We start from the raw sequence: 24,561 nt of genomic DNA on the forward strand, positions 1-24,561 counted from the left end.
CCCCTCAGGGCTAGTGCTCTACCACTTGAGTCACAGCTTTTTCTGCTTATTTGGTGCTGACAAATTGAACCCAGGCTCTCATGTATGCAAGGCAGGCACTCTACCACTGAGCTACCTTCCCAGCCCCTGCTATCTATATTTTTAACATTTAAATTTTAACCTGAATAGAAAAACTTAAGTTTGTAAGATTCATGCTCGGACTCTCTAAGCAATCACAATAAAACTCTTCTTTTCAGAACCATAACAAATGTATACTCTCTGTAATAAGAAGGGACTGACACTATTTCCTTTTCTATACATAATAGTTTAAATTTCAGTACACAGAAAGAAATATATGTTTAAAGACAAAAGGCAGTTTAGTGCTTAAATCAGTAGTACAAGTGAGCCAAGCACATTATGCTGCCATTGAATTACATGCTAAAATGTAGTAAGATAGACAGATAGACTGCCTTATAAACATGAGACTTAGAAACTAAGGAGTTCTTTTGGCTAACACTCAATATTGGATTTATTTCAGTTTAATTGGCAGAGGATCTCAAATTCATCTTCTCCATGAGATATCAGGAACCTGGATTTCTCTTTGTACCAAAGGTTAATAAGAAATGTGTCTGCAAAAGTCAAACAGCATTAAATACCAAAAACTGATTATTATTCTACAGGAGTTGTTCTGTCATTCATAATCTCTCCATGCTCCAACCTTCCACAGCTAATCTTTAATGGATGACATGCAAGAAAGAAAAATAACTAACACATAAGGCAGAGGCTCTAACGTGAGTGTTTAAGAAATAGAAAAATAAGGCTTTTAAAGAAATATAAATATTTTAAACATCACAAAGACAACTTAAGAAAAATATTTAAATAAATTATCTTATGTAATATTTAAACAGCATCTGTATACTAAAATGCAATTGAATAATAAAAATTAAAGAGACAAAAAACACTAGACAATGCCCACAGAAATTGTTTAGACAAAAGGAAAGGTTTAATTGAACAGGCTGTTTTTTAAGTTATAAACACTTCACTAGCATAAGAGAAAAATTATTATGTGTAAATCAAACCATAGAAGTGATTAAATGTGATTTAACTATTGTTAAATGCAATTTAAAACACATTTTGAAATGTTTATAGTTTAATCATGTTTTTATATGAGAAACAATAAAAGTTTCTCTAAAGTATCTTGAATATTTCCCAAAAATATCCCCCTAAAATTTGAAGATCATACATACTAACAATTTTCAAGTATTATTCATATATACAAATAATTTAATGACTAATACAGTAAAAATCAGGGGCTGGGAATGTGATTGGTGGTAGAGTGCTTGCCTAGCATGCATGAAGCCCTGGGTTGGATTCCTCCATACAACATAAACAGAAAAATCCAGAAGTGGCACTGTACCTCAAGTAGTAGAACTTTAGCCTTGAGCACAAAGAGACTCAAGGACAGGCCCTGATTCCAGCCCAGGACAGGCAAAAAACAAAACAAAAATCTAAACAGGTACAATGACATTAATTTTTCTCAATGTTAACACATAGGAAGGAATGAGATAAGTTCTCCTAAGAATAAATAAAACCTTTTATATTTTCCTTTATTTTCTTTTCATGTAGATCTTTTTTTTTAAGACAGTGTCTCTCTGTACCCCAGATTGACTTCAAGGAGATTACAGATGTATGATATCATACACAGCTTTTTAGACATTTAAGAAAGAATTTTCATGTTTTAAACTCCCTCAATAAAGCTAAATCTTACATTGAGGAAAAAATGTAACATGGTAATCAAATGAAATTATCAATAAAAGTTTGTAAATTATATAAATAGAAAATGTATATATGTATATACATATATATACATATATATACATATATATACATACACACACACACACACACACACACACACACACACACAGACACTGCAGGTAGTGAGGTTTGAACTCAGGACCTGGGAACTGTGCCTTAGCTTTTTTTCCCCGTCAATGCTGGCAATATACCACTTGAAGTACAGCTCCACTTCTGGTTTCTTGCTTGTTAACTGAAGATAAAAAACTCTCACAGATTTTTCTGCCTGTGCTACTTTCAAACCATGATTCTCACATATCAGTCTTTTGAGTAGCTAGGATTAGAGATGTATGAGAAACTAATGCCTCGCTAGATATGAATTCTTTTCTTTTTTTGCTGGTCCTGGCACTTGAACTTAGGGCCTAGGCACTGTCCTCTTTGTGCTCAAGGCTACTGCTCTACCACTGAACCACAACACCACTTCAGGCTTTTTCCAGGTAGTTTACTGGAGATAAGAGGCAAGACTCGCTGGGCACTGGTGGTTCACGCCTGTAATCCTAGCTACTCAGGAGACTGAGATATGAGGATCGCAGTTCAAAGCCAGCCCAGTCAGGGAAGACCATGAGATTCCTATCTCCAATAAACCACTAGAAAACCATAAGTGGCACTGTAGCTCAAGTAGTAGAGCGCTCGCCTTGAGCTGAATCGCTGAGGGACAGCGCTCGGGCCCAGAGTTCAAGCCCCAGGACCTACAAAAAAAAAAAAAAAGAGGCAAGACTTTCACCAACGTTTCTGCCCCGGTTGGCTTTGAATCACGATCCTTGGATCTCAGTCTCATAAGCAGGATTACAGGTGTGATCCACGTATGCCCGGCTTAGAAATGAATTCTCTTTTTTGGGGGTCCGGTCGTGGGGCCTGAACTCTGGGCCTGGGCGCTGTCCCTCAGCTCCTCAGCTCAAGGCTAGCGCTCTACCACTTGAGCCACTGCGCCACTTCCGGCTTTTTTTTTCTGCTTATGTGGTGCTGAGGAATTGAACCCAGGGCCTCATGCATGCAAGGCAAGTGCTCTACCACTGAGCCACCTTCCCAGCCCCAGAAATGAATTCTTTACAAAACAAAACAATATGAAAATGCTTGTAAGGTAATTGTCTAATTATTCTAATTCATTTGGGATAGTTAATGACATGAGTACAAATTATCAGAAATGTTTGAAAGTGTCTACATATATTACTTGGAAAGGTTCAGCTCCTGGAGGAAGGCAGGCCCTTGAAATCATGCTCTACATGACAAGACACATACATATTTTTCTCCTACTGTTGGTGGCCTCTCTGTCTACATTGATAATTTTATATGGCCCTTAAGATGTTATAAATATACAAATGGTCCTTGGCAGAAAAGGTTTCCAATATCTGCAAGAAGTCTTGAGAAAACACAATGATGACAGTAATCAACTTATCATAATTACCATTTACTGATCTGACATCCACAGACTAAACACTTAAAAGCATTATTCTATTTAAACACAAAGTCAACTACCATTAAGTTTAACCAAGGTTTAATGAAATTGTTATATACATAACTCTTAAAAAGATTAGAACCCAGGTAAAGGCTAAGCTTTTTGGTTTTGGGTTTTATTTTGTCCTAGTATTGGAGTTTGAACTCAATGGGTGCTCTCCAAAAATTCCCACTCCCACCCCTACCCCCACCCCCATCCTGGGGCTTAAATTTGGGGCCTAAGCTCTGCTGTCCCTGAGCTTCTTTGTGCTCAAGGCTAGCACTCTACCACTTCTGGCTTTTTTGGATTAGTTTACATTGTATAAAAAACGCTGGGGGGGGGGGTATGGGAAGGGATGGGAAGGGGAAACAAAGGAGGAGGAAACAATGCTTGATAAGAACTCTACTCAGTAGCTTGCCCATGTATTTGTAATCCTTCTGTATGGTATTTTCACAATTTAAAAAAAAAAAAACAAGGGGCTGGGAAGGTGGCTCAGTGGTAGAGCGCTTGCCTTGCATGTCTGAGGCCCTGGGTTGGATTCCTCAGCATCACATATGCAAAGAGAAAAAAGCCAGAAGTGGCGCTATGGCTTAAGTGGTAGAGCACTAGCCTTGAGCTGAAGAGTTGAGGGACAGCGCCCAGGCCCAGAGTTCAGGCCCCACGACTGGACCCCCCCCCAAAAAAAAAACAAACAAAAAACAGGAAAACAAAGAAAACAGAGTTGAGACTGAATAACACTCTACATGAAAGTTTTTTATAGGTATACAACCCCAGCTCTTCTACCTTCCATTTTTTAAATTTTGAGTTCACATTTTAGTAAAATGTACTACTGTTTATGTATGTGTTTGGAGGGGAAGTGGTTAATCTAATTCCAAGGATTTTAGACTTCACAACTGCTTCCAATTGCATACAGAGAATTGGTACGTTTTGTTTTATGTCACTTTAATTGTACCAGTTAGATAGTTATATTTAATTGACTAGTCTATGTAAAGACAGTTATAATTAACATGGTATGTTATAATTAATAATACATTATTATATATTATAATTGGTATGTATTATTAGTTTCATGTTATATAAATATATTTACATATCTATAGTTATACTTTGTAAGTTTACACACATATACATATGCACAAAAGAAGACATTGAAATGAATATGAGGGAATCTGGAGGACAAGAAAAACAACATGGACAGAATGGCAAATTTGAATCACAGTCATCATACAGCTTTTAAAACTTCGGTTTATGTAGTCTTTATGTTTCAAATTTATCATAGGAAATATTTTAAGACTAGAGTACAAAATCAATGTTGTTTTCTTAAATGACAGCTTTTAAAAGTAAAGTAAATCCAATACAAACTCGCTGTGGAAACATAAAAAAGGCAGAAATTATTCCCAGAAACATTACTAGTTTCCTTTAAAGAGAACTAAAACTGGCCTTTCATTTATGTATAAGTGCTATTTCTTTTAACAAAATTGTTTTACAATTATGGATTACCATTACTTCTTTCACTTAAATGTGAGTTATAAAGATCTTTATATATTACGTGTCTATGTCTATAGATCTTATATATTTATATCTTATCAACTATTTTTAATGCGTAGTAGAATACATGTACCCTAACTTATTTAATGACTCTGTTAGATTTAATACTCTTGCTATCATAACTAATGTTTTTATAAATAAATCTTTGTATTTTATATTGTCTAAGGAATTATTTATGATAGAAAATATTCCACATATTTTAACTAATTTAAAAATGTGAAAGAAAATTTTATATCATATTTTCTATTTTTAAATATTAAGTTCAGGTATTTTTCCAAGTTTTTTTGGAATGTTAATATTTTGCTTATGTACATTACATTTAGGTATGTATGAACTTTGATAATATACATTCATTTTATTCTGAATATGAAAATGAGTAGTTATGTGCACAAACATCCATATTTCTTTGTTCTTTCACATGAAAAGTAAGGTTTTGTTACCTGTAATCATAGATCTATACTGTTCCTCTTTTGTATTTCAATACTGGTTTTATGTTTTTTTGTTTTGTTTGTTTTTTGTTTTTGCCAGTCCTGGGGCTTGAACTCAGGGCCTAGGCACTGTCCCTGAGCTTCTTTTGTTTGAGGCTAGCACTCTACCCCTTCAGCCACAGCACCACTTCTGGCTTTTTATGTTTATGTAGTATTGAGGAATCGAACCCAGGGCTTCATGCATGCTAGACAAACACTCCCACTAAGCCACATTCTCAGCTCTGGTTTTGATGTTTTTAACTGTACTTGGTAATGACTACATTTATTGAAAACCATATAAATAGTGAAAAATTATGTAAAATAATCTACCAATGGACTAATGTTGTAGTTTCAAACTAACAGATTCCTAAGTATTTTAATGTTGATACTATGAATGCAATTTTTCTCCACAGAAATTGAGGGACAAAGAGTGAACAAATGCAGTAGTGGTACTCACTGGACACTGTTGAAAAAGAACTATACAACTTGTGGGTAAGGATGGGAGGGAAAAACTTAGAGCAAGAGAAGGGGAAGTGGTGCTATGGCTCAAGCAGTAGAGCGCTCGCCTTGAGTTGAAGAGCACAAGGACCGCGCCCAAGCCCAGAGTTCAAGCCCCACGACCAACCAAAAAAAAAAAAAGAAGGGGCAACACTGTCCAAAGTCAAAGGTACTCTTTTTCTTATGTAACTGTCACCCCTCTGTACATCACTTTTTTTTTTTTTGGTTGGTCATGGGGCTTGAACTCTGGGCCTGGGCACTGTCCCTCAGCTCTTCAGCTCAAGGGTAGCACTCTACCACTTAAGCCACAGCACCACTTCCAGTTTTCTGGTGGTTTATTGGCGATAAAAGTCTCATGGACTTTCGTGCCAGGCTGGCTTTGAACTTCGATCCTCAGATCTCAGCCTCCTGAGTAGCTAGGATTACAGGCGTGAGCTACCGGTGCCCAGCTTGTACATTACCTTTATAATAATAATAAAAAAGTTAAAAATAATGTTCTTTAGTGTTATAAGAAAATATCTTAAGCTCTTTATAAAACAAAATAACTAAAACATTTTCAAAAATATATGTACCCATATATATTTTAAAGAACTTGGAAGATTTGTATTTTGCATCACTTTTATGACTAGGTATTTACACATAGTCTCAACTAAATTGTTTTGTATGAGAGAAACTATATGCTTCTCTCATACAATGCTATATGCATTATTTTATAAGTGGATGTAAAATATATTTAACATCTTTGAGTTAACATTTAGTAAAGCATTTTGTTGCAAGTGAGATATGATTAAAGAGAATAAAACAATCGGAAGTGAAGCTGTGGCTCAAAGTGGTAGAGCACCACCCTTGAGCAAAAAAGCTCAGGGACAGCACCCAGGCCCTGAGTTTGAGCCCCATGACTGACCAAAATAAAGACCATCAAATTCTTTCCACTTTGGGATAGGGATGTGGCTTAGTGCTTGCCTAGCATGCATGAAGTCCAGGGTACAGTTCCTCAGTACCACATATATGGAAAAGGCCAGAAGTGGAGCTGTGGCTCAAGTGGTAGAGCTCTAGCCTTGAGCAAAAGAAACTCCAGGACAGTGCTCAGGCCCTGAGTCCAAGCCTCAGGACTGGTAATAAAAAAAAAAAAATTCTTTCCATTTTATGCTTACATAATTCAAATAGTTCAATAAAGAGGAATCCATAAATATATACCAATAAACAAATAATTAAAGTACATGCTAACTGTATTAAAATGTTAATATTATTTCCTGAGTTCCCCAGCCCATAAATGATTAAGCTATACAGATATATGAAATCATGATCTCAGAAAGTGTTGATAACCCAAAACTTACTCTCTTACTTCTGTTACATTATTCTGTTACATTATTATGCACACTTCAAATCAAATGACTTTTTATAATGTTCTAATGATTTAAATATATGTTTGATTTTGATAAAAAGTATGAAATCCTTAATTGTTATAAGCTTATATTTGTATTACTAATTTTAGCATATAATTAATTTCCCTTAAAATTTACTATTTTCATATCTCCTAAATAAAGCTGATATAAAACTTTATGGTACTTTGTCATCACAGAGAAGAAATCACCTAGTGTCCTATTGGAGGATTTATATATGGTCATCTTAGTTAAACATTTGTAGTGATATGCAGTTCTACCTTCCACAGTAACATTTTGCAGATTATATTAATTAATCACATCTCTGATCTAAAAGACCCAAAAGTATTTTATATGCATAACAAATCTTTTATATACATAACAAGGAGTATCTAAAGCATAATTATAACATCAAACTAATCATGAAATTATTTTTAAAATCATTCCAATTGATATAAATGTTAAATAAGACACTTCTAAAATTCATCCAAATGCTAGCATCTATTATTTTATAAAAATGTTCTTTCCTTAACACAAGAAAACTGTATGTGAGAAAGAACTACATGCATACATGAAAATAACAAAATCGAGAATTTTTTAATTATATCTGTAACATCTTAAATATGCTAAAAAGTATTCTCTTTGTGGAAAAGATTATAAAAGACTAAAATAGAGTAAAATAGATTAAAAATGGACTCTAAACATTTTTAAGGCAGTCACTTACAACAATAAACTGTAGCAACTTTTCACTTTAATCTCAAGGAAAATATCTGTCATCATCTATATCACCAGATATTAACTGATTAATTGCACAAAACTGATTTTTAAATCAAATGTAGGTTTCTACTGGCAATGAATATATGCCTATCTTCTTACAAAGAAGTATTTCCTCTCCACAAGCTAAAACAATAAGTGGTATTTGAACTGCTGGTTGAAAGGTAGAGGCACTGGTAATCATTATTTCCCCTTGTTTGTTCAGGCCCTTCCAACAAAACAAACAACCTTTTTGTGATTGGATTGACATGGTGTTAACAATGCATTTAATGGCCAAATCAGTATGAATACAGGTAAAGCTCTCACTAATACCAGTACCAGGATGTTAAAGCCACCTATTTTCTAAGCAGCCAAAAAAAAAAAAAAAAAGAATACGAGAAAGAGAGGAGCTCTCCTCCTTTGGCAAATAAAGCAGTATGCTAGTATTCACTAAGACACATTATTTAACAACCTCTGTCACTCCTCAGGTTGTATTCTAAAACATTCATCTACCATACCTGCTGTCTTTTCAGCAATTTTAGCTTCTGTTGCTTTCTCCTGAAGTTCCAACACAAGCTTTAATTTTCTATGTTCTTTATTTTCTTTAATCAGATTTTCTTGAAGCTACAACACATTGATAAAAAGTGTATTGTTATTAGATAACTGTCATCTACAAATGCAATTCATTTCAAAGTAAAATTTTGTTTTGGTTTTTATTTTGGGTGCTGAGGAATCGAACCCAGGGCCTCAAGCATGCAAGGCAAGCGCTTTACCACTGAGCCACCTTCCCAGCCCTCGAAGTAAAATTTTATAACTAAACTCTAATACGATGTTATACCTAACTACCTAAATACATCAGCTCCAATAAAAAATTAGGTTGTAAGGCATTTTATAAAGAATCACACAGAAATTACAAAAACATCCAAATATACACTAAAATTTTAATATATAAATATACATAAATAAAGAGAAGCATTATTGTTAAAAATAACTTCTGGAAAAGCAATTTCACCCATTGCTTTGTCTTAAAGCAAAAGATCTGGAAGGTTGCTAATATTAAAATAATAGACAGCAGTTTTGCAGCTTCTCTTAGCACAATATTTAGAAACAAAATTAATTAAGATAATAATCTTAATATCTGATACAAATCTTTTTATGATTATGCTGCCTCATAATATTCCATATAAATTGGCACTGTGATCTTGACTCATAATTGGCATATAATAACTACTAAATGAAAGTATAGAAAATATCTTATGCTTACATGGAATCCTTCCAAATATTTTTTTAATTCCACCCTAGGCTTTTGTCACTTCTGTTGTTTTCCTTGAGACACAATCAACATTCTTAACACCATGCTCCAGTTTGATTAGGTCAAACAGTAAGAATATTAGAATCAGAAAGGTAGCAGAGTTTTTTTTAAGAAAAGATCCACAGAAAATGAATGTTTCTAATGCTCAGAGGAATGTAGCTATTAATTAAAGAACTTGATATAACAAGCTGTACTGAATAAAATATATAAGATGACTGTATAAGATGATACCAGATAAAGGACAGTATCATTTGTTACTTTAAAATTTAATTACAAAATGAATGACAGGAATTTCAAACAGGTACAGTTTGGGATAGTAGTAGTGGGGATGGAAAGGGTAAAGGGAAGAGTGAGAGAGAGAGAATACTGTCAAAATACTTTATGTACATGTGTGTGTATGGAACAATGAAGCTTGCTGAGGATGGTCTGGAAAGGATAATGAAGCATAGTCTGATCAAGGTACGTTATATACATATGATGTGTCCAAATGAAATCCCTTTGAACAACCAATTGATGCCAATAAAATACTGATGTGGGAGAAATTCTATTACATACATTGTTGAGGTGAAATACAGGGCATAGATACTTAAAAAGAAAAAGAGAAGAAAAGTTAAAAAAATAGCATGCACAAGGTTCAAATTCATTATACTCCATGGTGCTGAGGTACTTCTATAAAACTTGAGTACTTGTTTTATTAGTATCTACATAAAGGACAAGGGTTATATAAAAGAAAGTAATATTACAGACCAATAGGAAGAAAAACAAAAAACTATTTTCACAGACAGTTACTAGACTCAACCACTTTGTTGTTAAAGAATGCAATAAACCAGAATAATGATGCTGACAAAGAAAATTTATTAGGCCCATAGCTAAAAGTGACTGTATAATAATCTCACTTTCTATATTATACCTTTTTATTGCTTGATCTGAGAATATCTAATTCTTTTAGAAGAAAGGCAATTGTTTCTTCAGAGTCTGAAGTAAGTTGGTTAGGAATCATATATTCATAATTCAAATCATTCTTCCTACTTTCCATAATGCTGTAATAAATAAAATGAAGAATACAAATTTAAATTTAATAATATGTAAAGGTACCCTATTATAAATTTCTCTTTCTTACAGATATTCTTTTTTTTTTAATTGTGAGAATACCATACAGAGGAATTACAATTACATGGGCAAAATAAGAGTACATTTCTTTTCAAGCATTGTTGCCTCCTCTTTGTTTCCCCTTCCCATACTCCCTCCCTCCCCCCACCCGGCCCTCCCCCCACCCCCCACCAAAGTTGTAAAGTTCGTTTTTTGACATAACAACTTGTACATCTCATTGTTGCAATGGGTCTACCTGTATCCCTAGTTAAACGACTTGTTTTTTTCCCTTCCCCTCCACAAATTATACCAACATCAAATACAGTGAAAGCATGGGTTATACCATGGGGGAGGGACATACAAAGCAACATAGAAATCATCTTATAAATATGTTAGAAACAATTGCATGAAAGAAAAAAAAATTTGAATACTTATCTTGGGAACATTCCCCTAACATCAACTTATCTGACCTTTTCTGCTTGACTCAGACATATACTAGTTGTTACAAATAAGGGAAACCATGGGACCTATGTTTCTTTGGGCCAGATATTCTTAAACTATACCTCTACTACACAAAGAGATGGAAATCTATCAACTGAGATAGTTAAATTTGTGGGAAGCACATTAGTAATACCTAAGAGGCCCATGGCCCAGTCGACTCGACAAAAATCACTCAAACTTTAGAGCTAAAAATATTATTTCAATTAGTAATTCCAGGGATTCTGCTCGCAATTCTTGCTCTTTTGAAAATGCAGAAATTACCAGGTATATTTTAGATTTGATTTAAAGAATACATTTTATTATTAATTTCAACACATTAAAATAAAATCCTATTCCCACAATATTTAATGCTAGGTGAAATTAATTTTTGATACTTTGTCTGTTATTTGAGAATACTAGTAACTTCTAAGAAAACAGCAAAAAGGAGAGAAAGGTAAAAGGGATTGTTATATGAAGCATTACATGTGTAAGCATAGATAAATCTAGGAATTACTATATTGGGATAGTAGTATAGTACTACCTATCTCCTGTTGTAATATACTAAAGATCTTAAGATCTCCATGCTAGAGATCTTAAAATTAGCAGAGTGCTAGTGGCTCATGCCTATAATCCTAAGAACTCAGAAGTCTGGGATCAAGGTTCCAAGTCAGCCTGCGGTCAGGAAAGTCCCTAAGATACAAATCCCCAATGAAATGGAACTGTGGCTCAAGTGGTAGAGAGCTAGCTTTGAGCACAAAAGCTCAGTGACATCACCTAGGCCTCCTGCCAGACCGGCCCCCTCCACAAACACACACAAATCCCACCTTGTCTCACTGTTTTGTCTGGAACCATAACTGTCCCAACTTTTGAGTTCAGAGTAGCTGTGATTATAGACAAATGCTAACCATACCCAGTAGAAATAGCAATTTCTATTTTATAAAACTTATAAAATAGCATTTTAGAAAATATGACTTTGTGTAGACTAAAAATAGAATTATATTATCATTGAAAAATTTTAAATCTAACACTATTTTCCTAAAATGTGAATAATTATTCAAGTATCTTATTATCAAAGATAACATTCATAAATATCATAAACCCTTTCATCAAATAGGCAGAGTAGATGGGTATAAGTTGCAGAATGTAAAATAATAAAGAGGGCAAATAGCAGAGTACATGACCACTCTAAAAGTATTTGAATGTAATGACAAATAATGCCATATAAAACCCAAAACATCTATTTGGGCTTAATCTGTCCTATCACTATCAGCTTTTGGCTTTGATGAATAGTATCTCATTTATAGCAGTTCAACGGTTATTTTCACACATAGGGAAAGGTTAAAGAAATTTGAATGAACAAGGAATAAAACTTTATTGCTTTACTTCAAACTTACCTTGTGCTTTTCCTCTTGACACATTGTACCAATATTATGAAAACAATAACAAATGTTGGAAGAATCCTCAAATTCTCCAGTTTCTGACATATCAAATTTAGAAACAAAGGAAACTGAAATGGGGGAGAGAAAAGTTCTTTCTTTCTAGATAGAAGGCTGCATGTGGCACTCACCTGGAATCTTCAGATATCCCATAATCTGGATGAGGACTAACAACTTGAAAATTCCTTGCTATCTGTTCTGGCAATTCTGTGTCATCACGTGTGACTTCACTTCCTAAATCCTCCAGATTCTGATGCTTGTTTTCAGAATTCATAGTCAGTTGCTTGTCTAGCTGTCTACTTTTATTTCTCCCTGAAGCCTCTTCAAGAGAAATGTAGGCTCTATCTGTACCTAAAGAAACACAATATATAAAAATGAAGTAGTTACATACTAAAATAATTCAGTGAAATAAACATTTTAGGTAGATAAATACCCTCATGGCTTTAAACATACACTTAATAGTGTTACTTAGGGATTGTAGTATAGACTTGTCATCTGTATTTCCACTTCCACAGTCAGATTTCCAAGGCTGGTTCACAGCCTTGGCAATGTGTTGGAGTAACCTTAGCTTTTAAGTATTTGAAGGCCAGAATGCACTCTGTACTAAATAAATACCCACAGTTGAAACCTCAGATAATTCCAGCATCCTGAGGGCCACTAGTTAAAAGATCATTTTTTCCCCGATTTCTAAAATAGGATCCAATAAGTTAGTGATTTATGAAGTGATAATGTGCACAGAACACTGGTATCTGATTTGCTGCATGTGTTAGAATGTGAACAATGTTGGGCAAGTTATTTATCCCCACTTACCTCAGTTTCCTGTTTGTGAAAAGCAAATACCATAGCACTTATTTGAGTTGTAAGAACTGGGTACTTAAAATACTTGGCCTAGCATTTGAACTGCTATTTTGTAATCATCAAAATATTAAGATGGTTTAAGAATTATTTTAATTTCCATATTTATTAAATACTAGGAAATCTTACTTTGTATGCAGGGTTTCTCACAAAAATTATTTTAATCAGAATCTTGTAAATAATACCTATTTCTTTTCTTTAATTTTTATTGTGAAAATACCATACAGAGGGGTTACAATTACATGGGCAAGGTAATGAGTACATTTCTTATCAAGCATTGTTGCCTCCTCCTATTTCAAAGAAATAATTATGTTTAATAATATAATACAGTTTGGGGGAAAAATCACAAACACATGCTCAAAACAAACCATGTTATTTGCAAATCAGATCACAGTACTTTTTATTAATTCCAGCAGAAATAATTCATTTAGCTTTAAAAGACAGATATACCTCTTTTGATTTTTTGGGGAATCCCTTCTCAAACCTGTGAAATTTTAAATCTTTTTTTAGGCCTGGGAAATTTTGGAATGAAACCACAAACAAAAAAGTAAGGACAGGGCTGGGAAGGTGGCTCAGTGGTAGATTGCTTGCCTTGCATGAGGCCCTGGGTTCAATTCCTCAGCACCACATAAACAGTAAAAGCTGGAAGTGGTGCTGTAGCTCAAGAGGTAGAGTGCTAACCTTGAGCTCAAGAGCTCAGGGACAGCGTGCCCAGGCCTAGAGTTCAAGCCCCACAACCCACCGGAAAAAAAAAAGTAAGGACACTTAAAAAGTAGCTCTCATGAAGTATAGGTATTTTTTAAATATATTTTTGTAGTTTTTTTTTAAATTGTAAAAATGCTGTACAGAGGGGTTACAGTTACATGAGCAAGGTAAAAAGTACATTTCCTATTGAGCCTTGTTGCCTCCTCCTTTGTGTTCCCCCTACTATCCCTACCCTCCCACATCCACAACTACCCCCCTCCCCGCCCCGGGCCGAAGTTGTAAAGTTTATTTTCAACGTAGTGTTTTGTACATCTCATTGTTACAATGGGTCAACCTGTATCCTTTTTAAGCATTTTGCTTTTTCCCTTCTCCTTCCCAAATTAGAGAAATGTATGTACAAGTATGTTTTTGAAATGGAAGATCACATCTTATCTACTGTAATGTGTTAACAGCTAAGATTTTGAAACTGAACTTTACAAGTTCCAGTTCCCAGCAGACTTCATTCTTAAAATTATGGCTTTTTGAAATATAGAAATACAGATACCTTTTAAAAAATTTTTCCTAAATACTGGGATTGCAGAAGCCAGGCGCTGGTGGCTCACACCGGTAATCCTAGCTACTCAAGAGGCTGAGATATGGGGATAGTGGTTCAAAGCCAGCCCTGGCAGGAAAATCGTGAGACTCTTATCTACAATAAACCACTCAGAAAACCAGAAGTGTCGCTGTGGCTCAAGTAGTAGAGCATTCGCCTTGAGCTGAAGAGCTCAGGACAGCTCCCAGGCCCAGAGTTTAAGCCCCACAACCGACAAAAACAAACATACTGGAATTGCAGGTGTACATTATAATGTCTGATAATATATGATATTTATGTAGTTATTTATACTTTAAAGATTGCCCCCTGTTGTCAATGTATTTGGTTTTGGTACCCTGAGTATTGTATATACATTTATTTCAATTAGGGAAGGGAAGAGGAACAACAAAATGGTGAAACAAAAGGATAAAGGGGGAACCAATCCAACAGCGATACAAGGACAATATGTTGGAAATGATCTGCACAACTTGGTGGGGGGGAGAGGGTAAGTGGGAGAAAAATGAGGGAGGGGGTAACAAGTTCAACAAGACATGTACCCACTACCTTACTTAGGTAACTGTAACCCCTCTGTACATCACCTTGACACAAATAACTTAAACATGTAAAGTAGCAAAAAAAAAATTTTAAGTAGCTCTCAGAATGTATTCAAATTTTTCTGCTTTTATAGTAGGTTACAAGATTTAAGTCTGAACATTATTCCCTTCCTTCCTTCCCTTCCTTCTCCCTCCCTTTTCTTTCTTTCCTTCCTTCCTTTTCCCTTCCTTTCCTTTCTCTCTCCCTCCCTCCCTTTTCCTGTCTTTCTTTTCTTCCTTCCTTCTTTTTCTTTCCTTTCTTTCCTTCCTTCCTTCCTCTTTCTTTCTTTCTTTTATGTGTGTGTATGTGAATGAGTGAGAAAAAAAGAGAGAGAATGGTCTTAGGGCTTGAACACAGAGTGCTATACGACCAAGGATAGTGCTCTATTATTTTAGCCACCACTCCACTTCTAGCTTTTTGGTGTTTTATCAGAGAGTTTCAAGAGATTTACTGCTTGCTTTGAACCATCATCTTCAGATCTCAGACTCCTAATTAGGGAAGATTGTAGGCGTGAGCCAACTGTACCTGGCTAAACACTATTCTTATTAGTAACTGGAAGCTAGATTATAAGTAATTTGTTTTTGAAATTATACCGATTTCACTTTGTGTAAGAGAATGAATTAGAACAGAAAGGACAAGGTATGTGGCTCAAGTGATAAAGTGCCTGCCTAGCAAGCACAGGCCCCAAGTTTAAAAAAAAAAAAAAAGTTAATGAGAAGTACAAGTTGTCATGTCCAAAAGGAGCTCTACAATGTTGGTGCGGGGGGGGGGGGGGGGGGGGGGGGGGGGGGGGGGGGAGGGAAGGAGAAGGATTGGGATTGGAGGGGAGGGGGGAGGCTGGGAAGGGATGTGAAGGGTAAACCAAAGGAGGAGGCTGCAATCTTGGTAAGAAATGTACGCATTATCCTGCCCATGTAATCGTAACCCCTCTGTACAGTATGTTCACAAATAAAATAAAATTTAAAAAAAAGTTAAATTAGAAGAGAGAAATGTGCTATCTTAACCACATACTGGGAGTTATCAGTAACATTTCAACAATATATTCAAATCAAACTATAACAACTACAGAAACCATTTCTCAAAACTCTTGACTTGCTTTAAACGTTCACTTGTTAGCCTACTTTTCTACTGGATGCTGATAGTAGAATGGAACCCTGCCAATAATCTAGATGAGGGAATTTTATATATGGGCACTAGGAAAGTGTCCATGTTTTTCTAACATTAGCACATATAGCAAAAATTGAACACTTAAAATAATCTAGGTAAGGGAATTTTATATGTGGACAGTAGGAAGCTTTATCACTAAGAAACCATGATTTCTAACGCTAATATATATGTTTTAAGTAAATAAAAGGAAAAATTATGAATGGTTACCGAAAGTATTATCAAAAGAATAAAAACTGTTCCCAGGGACATATGATAAAAACACATAGGGCCTACGGTACTGAAACACTTTGGAAGGGAAATTTTCAGATAATGAAGGAGAAGTGGGAGATAAATTTAAAAAATCTACACTGAGTACAGAACATGCTAAAGACAAAAGAAAGCCAAGCTCTGGTGGTTCAAGCCTGTAATCCTAGCTACTCAGGAGGCTGAGACCAGAAGATTGAGACTTGAAGCCAGCCTATCAGGGTAAAATAGTCTAGGAGACTCTTATCTCCGAGTAACCACCAGAAAACCAGAAGTAAAGCTATACCTCAAAGTGGTACATTGCTAGCCTTGAGCAGAAAAGCTCAAAGACAGCACCCAGTCCCTGAGTTCAATCCAGATGAGAGGGACCAGATAAAAACTTATGACAAAAAATAAACAAACACTTATGACAAGTCTTTTTTTTATCTTTTTAAATTTTTTTGTTAGTAATGGGGGTGTGAGCTCAAAGCCTTGAGCTTGCTCAGACTGCTTACTTGGCTGTCAGCCTACCAACTAAGCATGTCTCCAGCTTTACTTTTGTATTATTAAGATAATTTGTTTGGGGCTGGGAAGGTGGCTCAGTGGTACAACACTTGTCTTGCATGCATGAGGCCCTGGGTTCGATTCCACAGTACCACATAAGCAGAAAAAGTCGGAAGTGGCACTGTGGCTCAAATGGTAGAGCACTAGCCTTGAGCTGAAGAACAGCACCAAGGTCCAAAGTCTAGGCCCCATAACCGACCAATATAATAATAATAATAATAATTTGTCTTATATAAATTACAGATAAAGTATTAAAAATCTACATATTTTTCAAATATATATTAACATTTTACCACATCAGCTTTATTATTCATTTTTAATAACAACCTACCTAGCTGCTTACATATACATATTTATATTGTTTACCTAAAATATTTGAAAGCAAGTTACATGCATAATATGCTTTAACTTTTCAGGAAAATTTTAAAGTATTTCTCTAGTATTACTAAACTTTCTCTATCTTATTTAAACCCAAACTTAAATACAATTTCAGAATTAGTACTTTCTCTACCAAGAGAAAAATTTAAATTCAGTCTTTATTTTCTTTGAACACTCCAGTCTGGGAGAAACTTTAAGAAGTGATAACGGGATGAAACTATCAAAAGCTTTGACTGAGTTTATTTGTATTGTGTTAACAATTCTGAAAGAATCACATGTAGAAATACAAACACAGAAACCAAAACAGGCCACCAAAGTGAACTTTGGGAAGTTTTGTTAACTAGTGAGTTACAAAGAAAAATGTTAAATGAAAAGACTTCTGGTTCATACTCTTAACTATATACAGATGGACACTTAAAACTAAACCCATCCTATTGATTCCTCTCTCTCCTATGGCTTGAAGTAGAAATTCTCGTTTGTAATCCATGTCCTTGGTTAATTAATGTCGCTGTTAGTTATCCTATCATTAAGCTTAACTGAATTAATATTTTAAACTCATTTTTCTGTATGGACTTAAACAATAAGCAATATCTTCTCAGTTCATATCTATGGAATCTGACTTCTTTTTCTGTGATTACAACATCATGAAAATTGTTGTGACTATTATTAATTCCTGTATTTGTTTTTCGAAAATACCTTTTTATTTGGACATAAGAATTCAATATGTCAAATGATGTTTTCCAAATTGTCCTATTTAATGTTATTTGAAACTATTTGAAAATAATGCTCTAGATAGCTCCTAAATTATAATTCTTTACAATGTCACCTATAGCTAGACATAGTTTATGCATCTGGACAAACTGATAAAGATGTTTTAGAATCTTAAATACCAAGCTGCACACCAGCTCTGTTTCATGCTTTGACGACCTTGAATCTATCTCTCTAGTGACTTTCATACTGTTAGCTATGTACTGTTAAAGAATTCTTGCTTACTTCTAGAGATCCAGTACTGTCCACATTCTCAATGCTAATGTTTTTAAGCCCTCAATTCCTTTGTCTAGAAAAATAACAGTATTATACCATTTACCATCCCAGCTTTGAGATCCCCATTAAATTTAATTCTCCAGATAATTACACATGAATATATAAAATACTCATTTTAAATTGATGCTACCCAAGAAATCATGACTCACAACCCAAAATAACTATTATTTCATGACTATTATACAGAGTGAGGAGGTGGCTAGAATCAAATACTGATTCTTAGAGGCTGGGAAATTCTGTTCTGCCTGGCTTTGTAAATAGTTTGTGACAACTGGTATCTGTGTAAACGGATTTGATGGTCCCCTGGGGGGTCAATATTGTTTACAGAGCTGTTTCTTCAGAGTGGTTGAGTTAGAATTGTCTCTAGGGGATCCTACCAGGTTACTCAGAATAGCAACATCCCTGCTACCTGAAAGCTTAGAATATAAAAAGACAAGAGGATAGAAGCAATATAGACAAATACATTCAAATAAATGGATCTCCTCTCTTAAAATGAAAATGCTACTTAGGAGCATTTACATGTAAAATGAGCCATAAAGGAGGTATTTGTTATTGTGTTTTCTGATACAATTGGTATCTGTTTCTTTAAATTTTGACTCTTTTTTTTTTGGGGGGGGGAAAGAAGAGGGAAATTAATACTTATATCTAGCCTCTTTAGTAAATTCAAGAACTCCAAAAACCAAAAATGTAGTGCTTTTCTTTCTTACATTGTCTTTCACTTTTTTTTATTGCATTTTAAACTTAATTACAAACACCGTAACAGTATCGGATTTTAAACAAAAAGATGTCTTCTAAAAGTGGACATTAGTTAAAAATAATCAGAACAACATCAACTAATGGTTCTTAATGAATTTTGCCCATTCCTTTTTAAAAAATCAATTCAAATACAAGTCTGTCTATCTATCTATCTATCTATCTATCTATCTATCTATCTATCTATCCATCTATCCACCAAATACTATTTTTTTCTTTCCATAAATATTTCCAAAAGAGCTAAAAGTCTTTTTTTTTTTTGTAGAGGACTAGTTTTCCACATAGATACATATTATGTAAGCTTCCCCTCGAAGTACAAAAAAAACCTCACAAAACAGAAAATCACATGAGAAATTTCTATCAGTTTATTGTGAACCCACTGAATTATGTATACAGGAGAAAAGCTGATGGTCCGTGTATTCTGTTTACCACACATTATTATTTAGGTTTCCCAACCATTATTACAGTCAGTATATCTGTTCTGAAGACAAACTACAGAGCTGAATCATGACTCTTCAATGTATTATTACTGTCAACTAATTATTTAACCTCTCATCAATTTCTCTCAGTTAAAAAAATTTAAAAAAAAACAGCAACCACTTCAAAAGGCTGTTATAAGGACTGAGTTATCTAAATTATAGAGATCTCATGGAAAAATATCACAGAACACACACTCAATAAATGTTAGCTATTATCTTTAAATCTGCTTTGCTAAAAGTTATTTTTTTCTATTTTAATTTCTTCTACCTTCCTTTGGGATGTTTCAGCATGCTGGGATCATAGTCAAACTTTCAATTCACATTTATCTCTCATTAATTTCCTTTAAATAATAATAAAAGAATCACATCCATTTTCCTAGGAATACTTATAAGATTTCAAATAAAAACTATCTCAATTATCTGAATAATATGGCTAGGATATACCTGTGTAGCTAAAATCAGCATAGCTATCCGAATCAATAACATTATTACTCAGACATAAACTGTTTTCTCCAAAAAGTGTTAGCAACTCTGTAAAAGAAAAGTCTTTCAGAAACATTTATGTGTATAACACTTTCAAGGACATGGAAATAGAAAAAAAAAGTTATCTAATGCAATGAGAAGCATAAACATAAAGTGGAAATACTTAAATTTTAATTAATACATACTGGTTTAAGGGGGATTACATCATGTTATAAACTGGTGAAAAAGCTATAATATTACTTTGAGATGTAGAAACAGACATAGAGTATGAAATGCCACAGAAACAAAAATTATTTTAAACTATACCAATAGATATATGTCTGTAAATTCACTCTTATGACAAGAATATGAGAAGTTAAAAACCATTAATATAACATAAATTCAGTACCCACTATATTGGTACACTTAAAAAAGATCACAGCAAGTAGATCACACTTTTATCCTTCAGTGACTCTAATTTAAGGACATGAAATTAGTTAACCTGTCAAACTTCGTTTTCAGATATGCAAATTTGTTACTGAAATACTGTACATTAACTCTCTCAGGGTTTTATGGCAAATTCGGCATCAATAGCGATAGCATAATTCAAACCATAATTTTCACTAATTATGTAAACTTCCCCTTGAAGTATAAAAAAAACCCTCACAAAATAGAAAATCACATGAGAAATTTCTATCAGATCATTGTGAACCCACTGAATTATGTATACATGACAAAAGCTGATGATCCATGTATTCTGTTTACTAATTTGTCTACATACAGACTACCCTTCATACAGACTTTTACTAGACCTACCAACATGCTTATGTTGACGATGAAATTTTAAGATAGTTTTTTTGTTTATTTTCAATCTCATCACCAAATTAATAACCAATCTGTTGTAGTTAATGACATGAGATGAAAAAAGTATATACAGTATAATCTCTAAACTTTATGGTCTTCACATCTATTTTTGTCTCTATGTATTGACTGTAAAAAGTTACATTATATTTATCTTCATAAAACATACAGTAGACAATTTTTTCATTTACTGAAATTGAAGTGAATCAATAAAATAAAATATGGATATAGACAACTGACTCAAAATATATGAATACAAAACAAGCATTATAAATGAGTATTTCAGGCTGGGAATGTGGCTTAGTGGTACAGTGCTTGCCTAGCAGGATCACATAAACAGAAAAAGCTGGAAATGGCTCAAGTACTAGAGTGCTAGCCTTGAGCAAAAGAAGCTTAGGGACAGTGCCTACATACTGAGTTCAAGCCCCAGGACTGGCAAAGAAAAGAGAGTATTGGTGGATATCAGCGTATATGCCTTTAATCTCAGTACTTGGAATGCTAAGTAAGAAGAACTGTGAGTTTGAGGCCTAAAGTTCATACTGAGTTATTGTCTCAAAATAAAACAAAATAAGCCAAGCACTAGTGGCTCATGCTTGTAATCTTAGCTACTCAGGAGGCTAAGAGTTGAGGATCTAGGTTCAAAGCCAGCCTGAGCAGGAAAGTCTGTGAGACTCTTATCTCCAATAAACCACCAGAAAACTGGAAGTGGTGCTGTGGCTCAAGTGGTAGAGCACTAGCCTTGAGCTGAAGAGCTGAAGGGCAGCTCCCAGGCCCAGAGTTCAAGCCCCAGGACCAACAAAACAAAACAACACATCTAACAATCAAACAAAAGAATAAGAATTAGAACTTAATATTCAACACTTCTCAAACATCAGTACAGTGCCAGATGCCTAGTAGTATGTAAAGGCAAATTTTTTTTAAACTATCTGCTCTCAGGGAGAAGGCAGAGTCAGCATGACTAACACCTATAAAATAAGCAAAAGATGAGAGGCAGGATAGCAAAAGCATAATGCTAACCTTAGTCAGATAGATCAGCACCATCTAAACACCTATTTTACAAGCTATTTATAAAATTTAAAACTTCGTACAAAGAAAGTAGTGACATAAATATTATCATGCAAGATATGATGTAAAATAATTTTCAGAAATTTTATATTTATATTCACAGCACATCACAGTTTGGACTAGGCATATTGTAAGTTATTGTCAGTAATATGTGGCCAGTAGCTAAGACCTAGAAAGCACAGATACAGATCCTTACATAATTCTGACAAGACAAACCACCCATATATTGGGGGGAAGTAAAAACATTTTATGGGATACAGGCTAGAGGTAGTTATAGGATATTGCAGTAAGGTTTTATAAAGGTTTGGGAAGCAAGAAAAATCTTAAAGCAGGCTGGGAATGTGGCTTAGTAGTAGAGTGCTTACCTAGGATGCTTGAAGCCCTGGGTTTGATTCTTCAGTACTACATAAACAGAAAAAGCCAGAAGTGGTGCTGTAGTTCAAGTGGTAGATTGCTTGCCTAGAGCAAAAGAAACTCAGGCACAATAGTCAGGCCATAAGTTCAAGCCCCAGGACTTGGCCAAAAAAGAAAAATCTTAACACTATCTATCTATCTATCTATCTATCTATCTATCTATCTATCTATCTATCTATCTATCTATCTATCTAGTTCAAGCCCCAGGACTTGGCCAAAAAAAGAAAAATCTTAACACTATCTATCTATCTATCTATCTATCTATCTATCTATCTATCTATCTATCTATCTATCTTTTTTTTTCTTTTGTGGGTCGTGGGGCCAAACTTTCGGCCTGAGCATTGTCCCTCAGCTCTTCAGCTCAAGGCTAGCGCTCTACCACTTGAGCCACAGTACCACTTCTGGCTTTTTCTGCTTATGTGGTGCTGAGCAATCGAACCTAGGGCCTCATGCATGTAAGGCAAACACCCTGCCACTGAGCCACCTTCCAGCCCAATGCTATCAATATTATGTAACTTATTCATTTGAATATTAGGTTTAGTTAATCAAAATAAAATATTTTTATACCTCTCTACATGATTGTGTATCTAGATAAACACATATACCAAATGAAAGTGGTGACATTATTCTATCTCTGATTATAATCATCCAATGGCTTAGTGAACCACATTTTAAATGATCAAAAGGTTATTCATAGAAATTACTGGAATTTTTAATTATGAAACAGCTATTTAAAGTAGTGATGCTAGACAATTAAAAAATGAACATAGTATAACTGTATAATCTCCTAAAGCTTAGGATAATTAAATATGAGAAATTAAGGCTTTAAAAACTTATATTATTTAAAATATTGAAAATGTTATTTAATGTGAAATGATTATGAAAACAATCCTAACATTGTATTAACATAACAGTAAATCTGTATTCTTTATCTTTCTTATACTGTCAGCTGACTATATTGTGTATATTTTAGCCTGTCTCATATAAGAATAATTTTCTTATAAGAATAATTCATATAATAAAAACAAACACATGAATGAATAGCATAAGATATAGATACTATAACTGCAAGTAAAATAAGTTTAACAATTATATTTTTAAAGTACAAAGATATACTGATTTTAAATTCAACAATTTCATAAATCATTTATGAAAAACAAATTTTCTAATAATAAATGTAAGGAGGAAAAGTTTTTCATTATATATGCCTTTGACTTCATGAATACCTTTAGATTGTAGTAATAAAATACAAGAATTATCAGTCAGATACTAATCGGGAATCACTGAAACATAATGTTAGTTCTAATGGATGGATGATTGTATTTGGTCTTTTGAAACTTTGAAGTATAGGTAAGTCTTGATCACACAAATTAATAAATCCTAAAGCTGGAGTTAACAATAACCATTACACCCAAATTCTGAAGCTTAGCCCAGCCAATTTTTCAAAAGGTCAGGTTGTGAACTGGAGAAGATCAGGGAGGTCCACTGCATAGCTTTGTTGCCAGGCATCTCTCCTCTGGATTGTTGCAGGCATTTATTAGTATTCGTCAGCAGACTCAACAAAGCAAACAAGAAATTCAAGCACGAATAATAAAATGAAATGCTGCTATATAACCCTTTGTCATTCAGCAAATATGGGACTTTTTAGCTACATTGTTCCTAAACCTGGGTTACTACTTTAATTTTTCTCCACAGTGCTGACTGAATGAGTATGCATGTGTGTTAAATGCAGAGCTCCCCTAACAACTGCAGGACTGCCATTTAATCTGTTGGTAGATGGACCATTTCCTGTGGGAACCCTGGCTATGATTTCCAGATCCACCAAATAAATCTCAGATTAAGATTCCAAATGAAACCTGCCTTTGGCAGATAAAAAATGTCAAGATGGATATAAACAGTAAAATTATAAATTATCTAGGTGTTGCATGACAAACTAATGCTCAATTTTTTTGTTGACATGTACCCAGATATCAAAACTATATGAGACATTCATCAAATGTCACACTTTCATAATATTGGAGGCATCATTAAACCTGTTTGACTAAGGACCACAAAGTGTTTAAGCAGTAGCTCAAAAGTATATTTGTGCAAAGTAGAAGAATAAATTTACATATCAGCAGCAGCTCATAAGGGATGGGTAAATATTCTGTTTATCTCTCATTGTAATTCAGGTTACTTTAAATACAAGGTT

The 24,561-nt window shown here is 34.3% G+C and overlaps 1 protein-coding gene across 3 annotated transcripts in view; it reads right to left on the reverse strand.

Annotated features, from left to right (window-relative positions):
- The window catches only part of Mipol1 (mirror-image polydactyly 1), a 320,856-nt gene that overhangs the window by 245,602 nt on the left and 50,693 nt on the right, over nt 1-24,561 (reverse strand). For 2 of the 3 annotated variants that reach the window (XM_013012202.1, XM_013012201.1), the window contains 3 exons: nt 12,368-12,587; nt 10,142-10,271; nt 8,438-8,543 (listed from right to left, as the gene is read on the reverse strand). In XM_013012202.1, coding sequence (XP_012867656.1) covers nt 8,438-8,543; nt 10,142-10,271; nt 12,368-12,510 — 379 coding nt within the window. In that variant the 5' untranslated portion in view covers nt 12,511-12,587. Of the gene's footprint in view, nt 1-8,437; nt 8,544-10,141; nt 10,272-12,194; nt 12,240-12,367; nt 12,588-24,561 lie in introns of those variants that run through there. The other variant, XM_013012203.1, reaches the window with a different exon arrangement.

This window comes from Dipodomys ordii, unplaced genomic scaffold (assembly GCF_000151885.1).
Source record: "Dipodomys ordii isolate 6190 unplaced genomic scaffold, Dord_2.0 Scaffold16, whole genome shotgun sequence".
NCBI lineage: Eukaryota > Metazoa > Chordata > Mammalia > Rodentia > Heteromyidae > Dipodomys > Dipodomys ordii.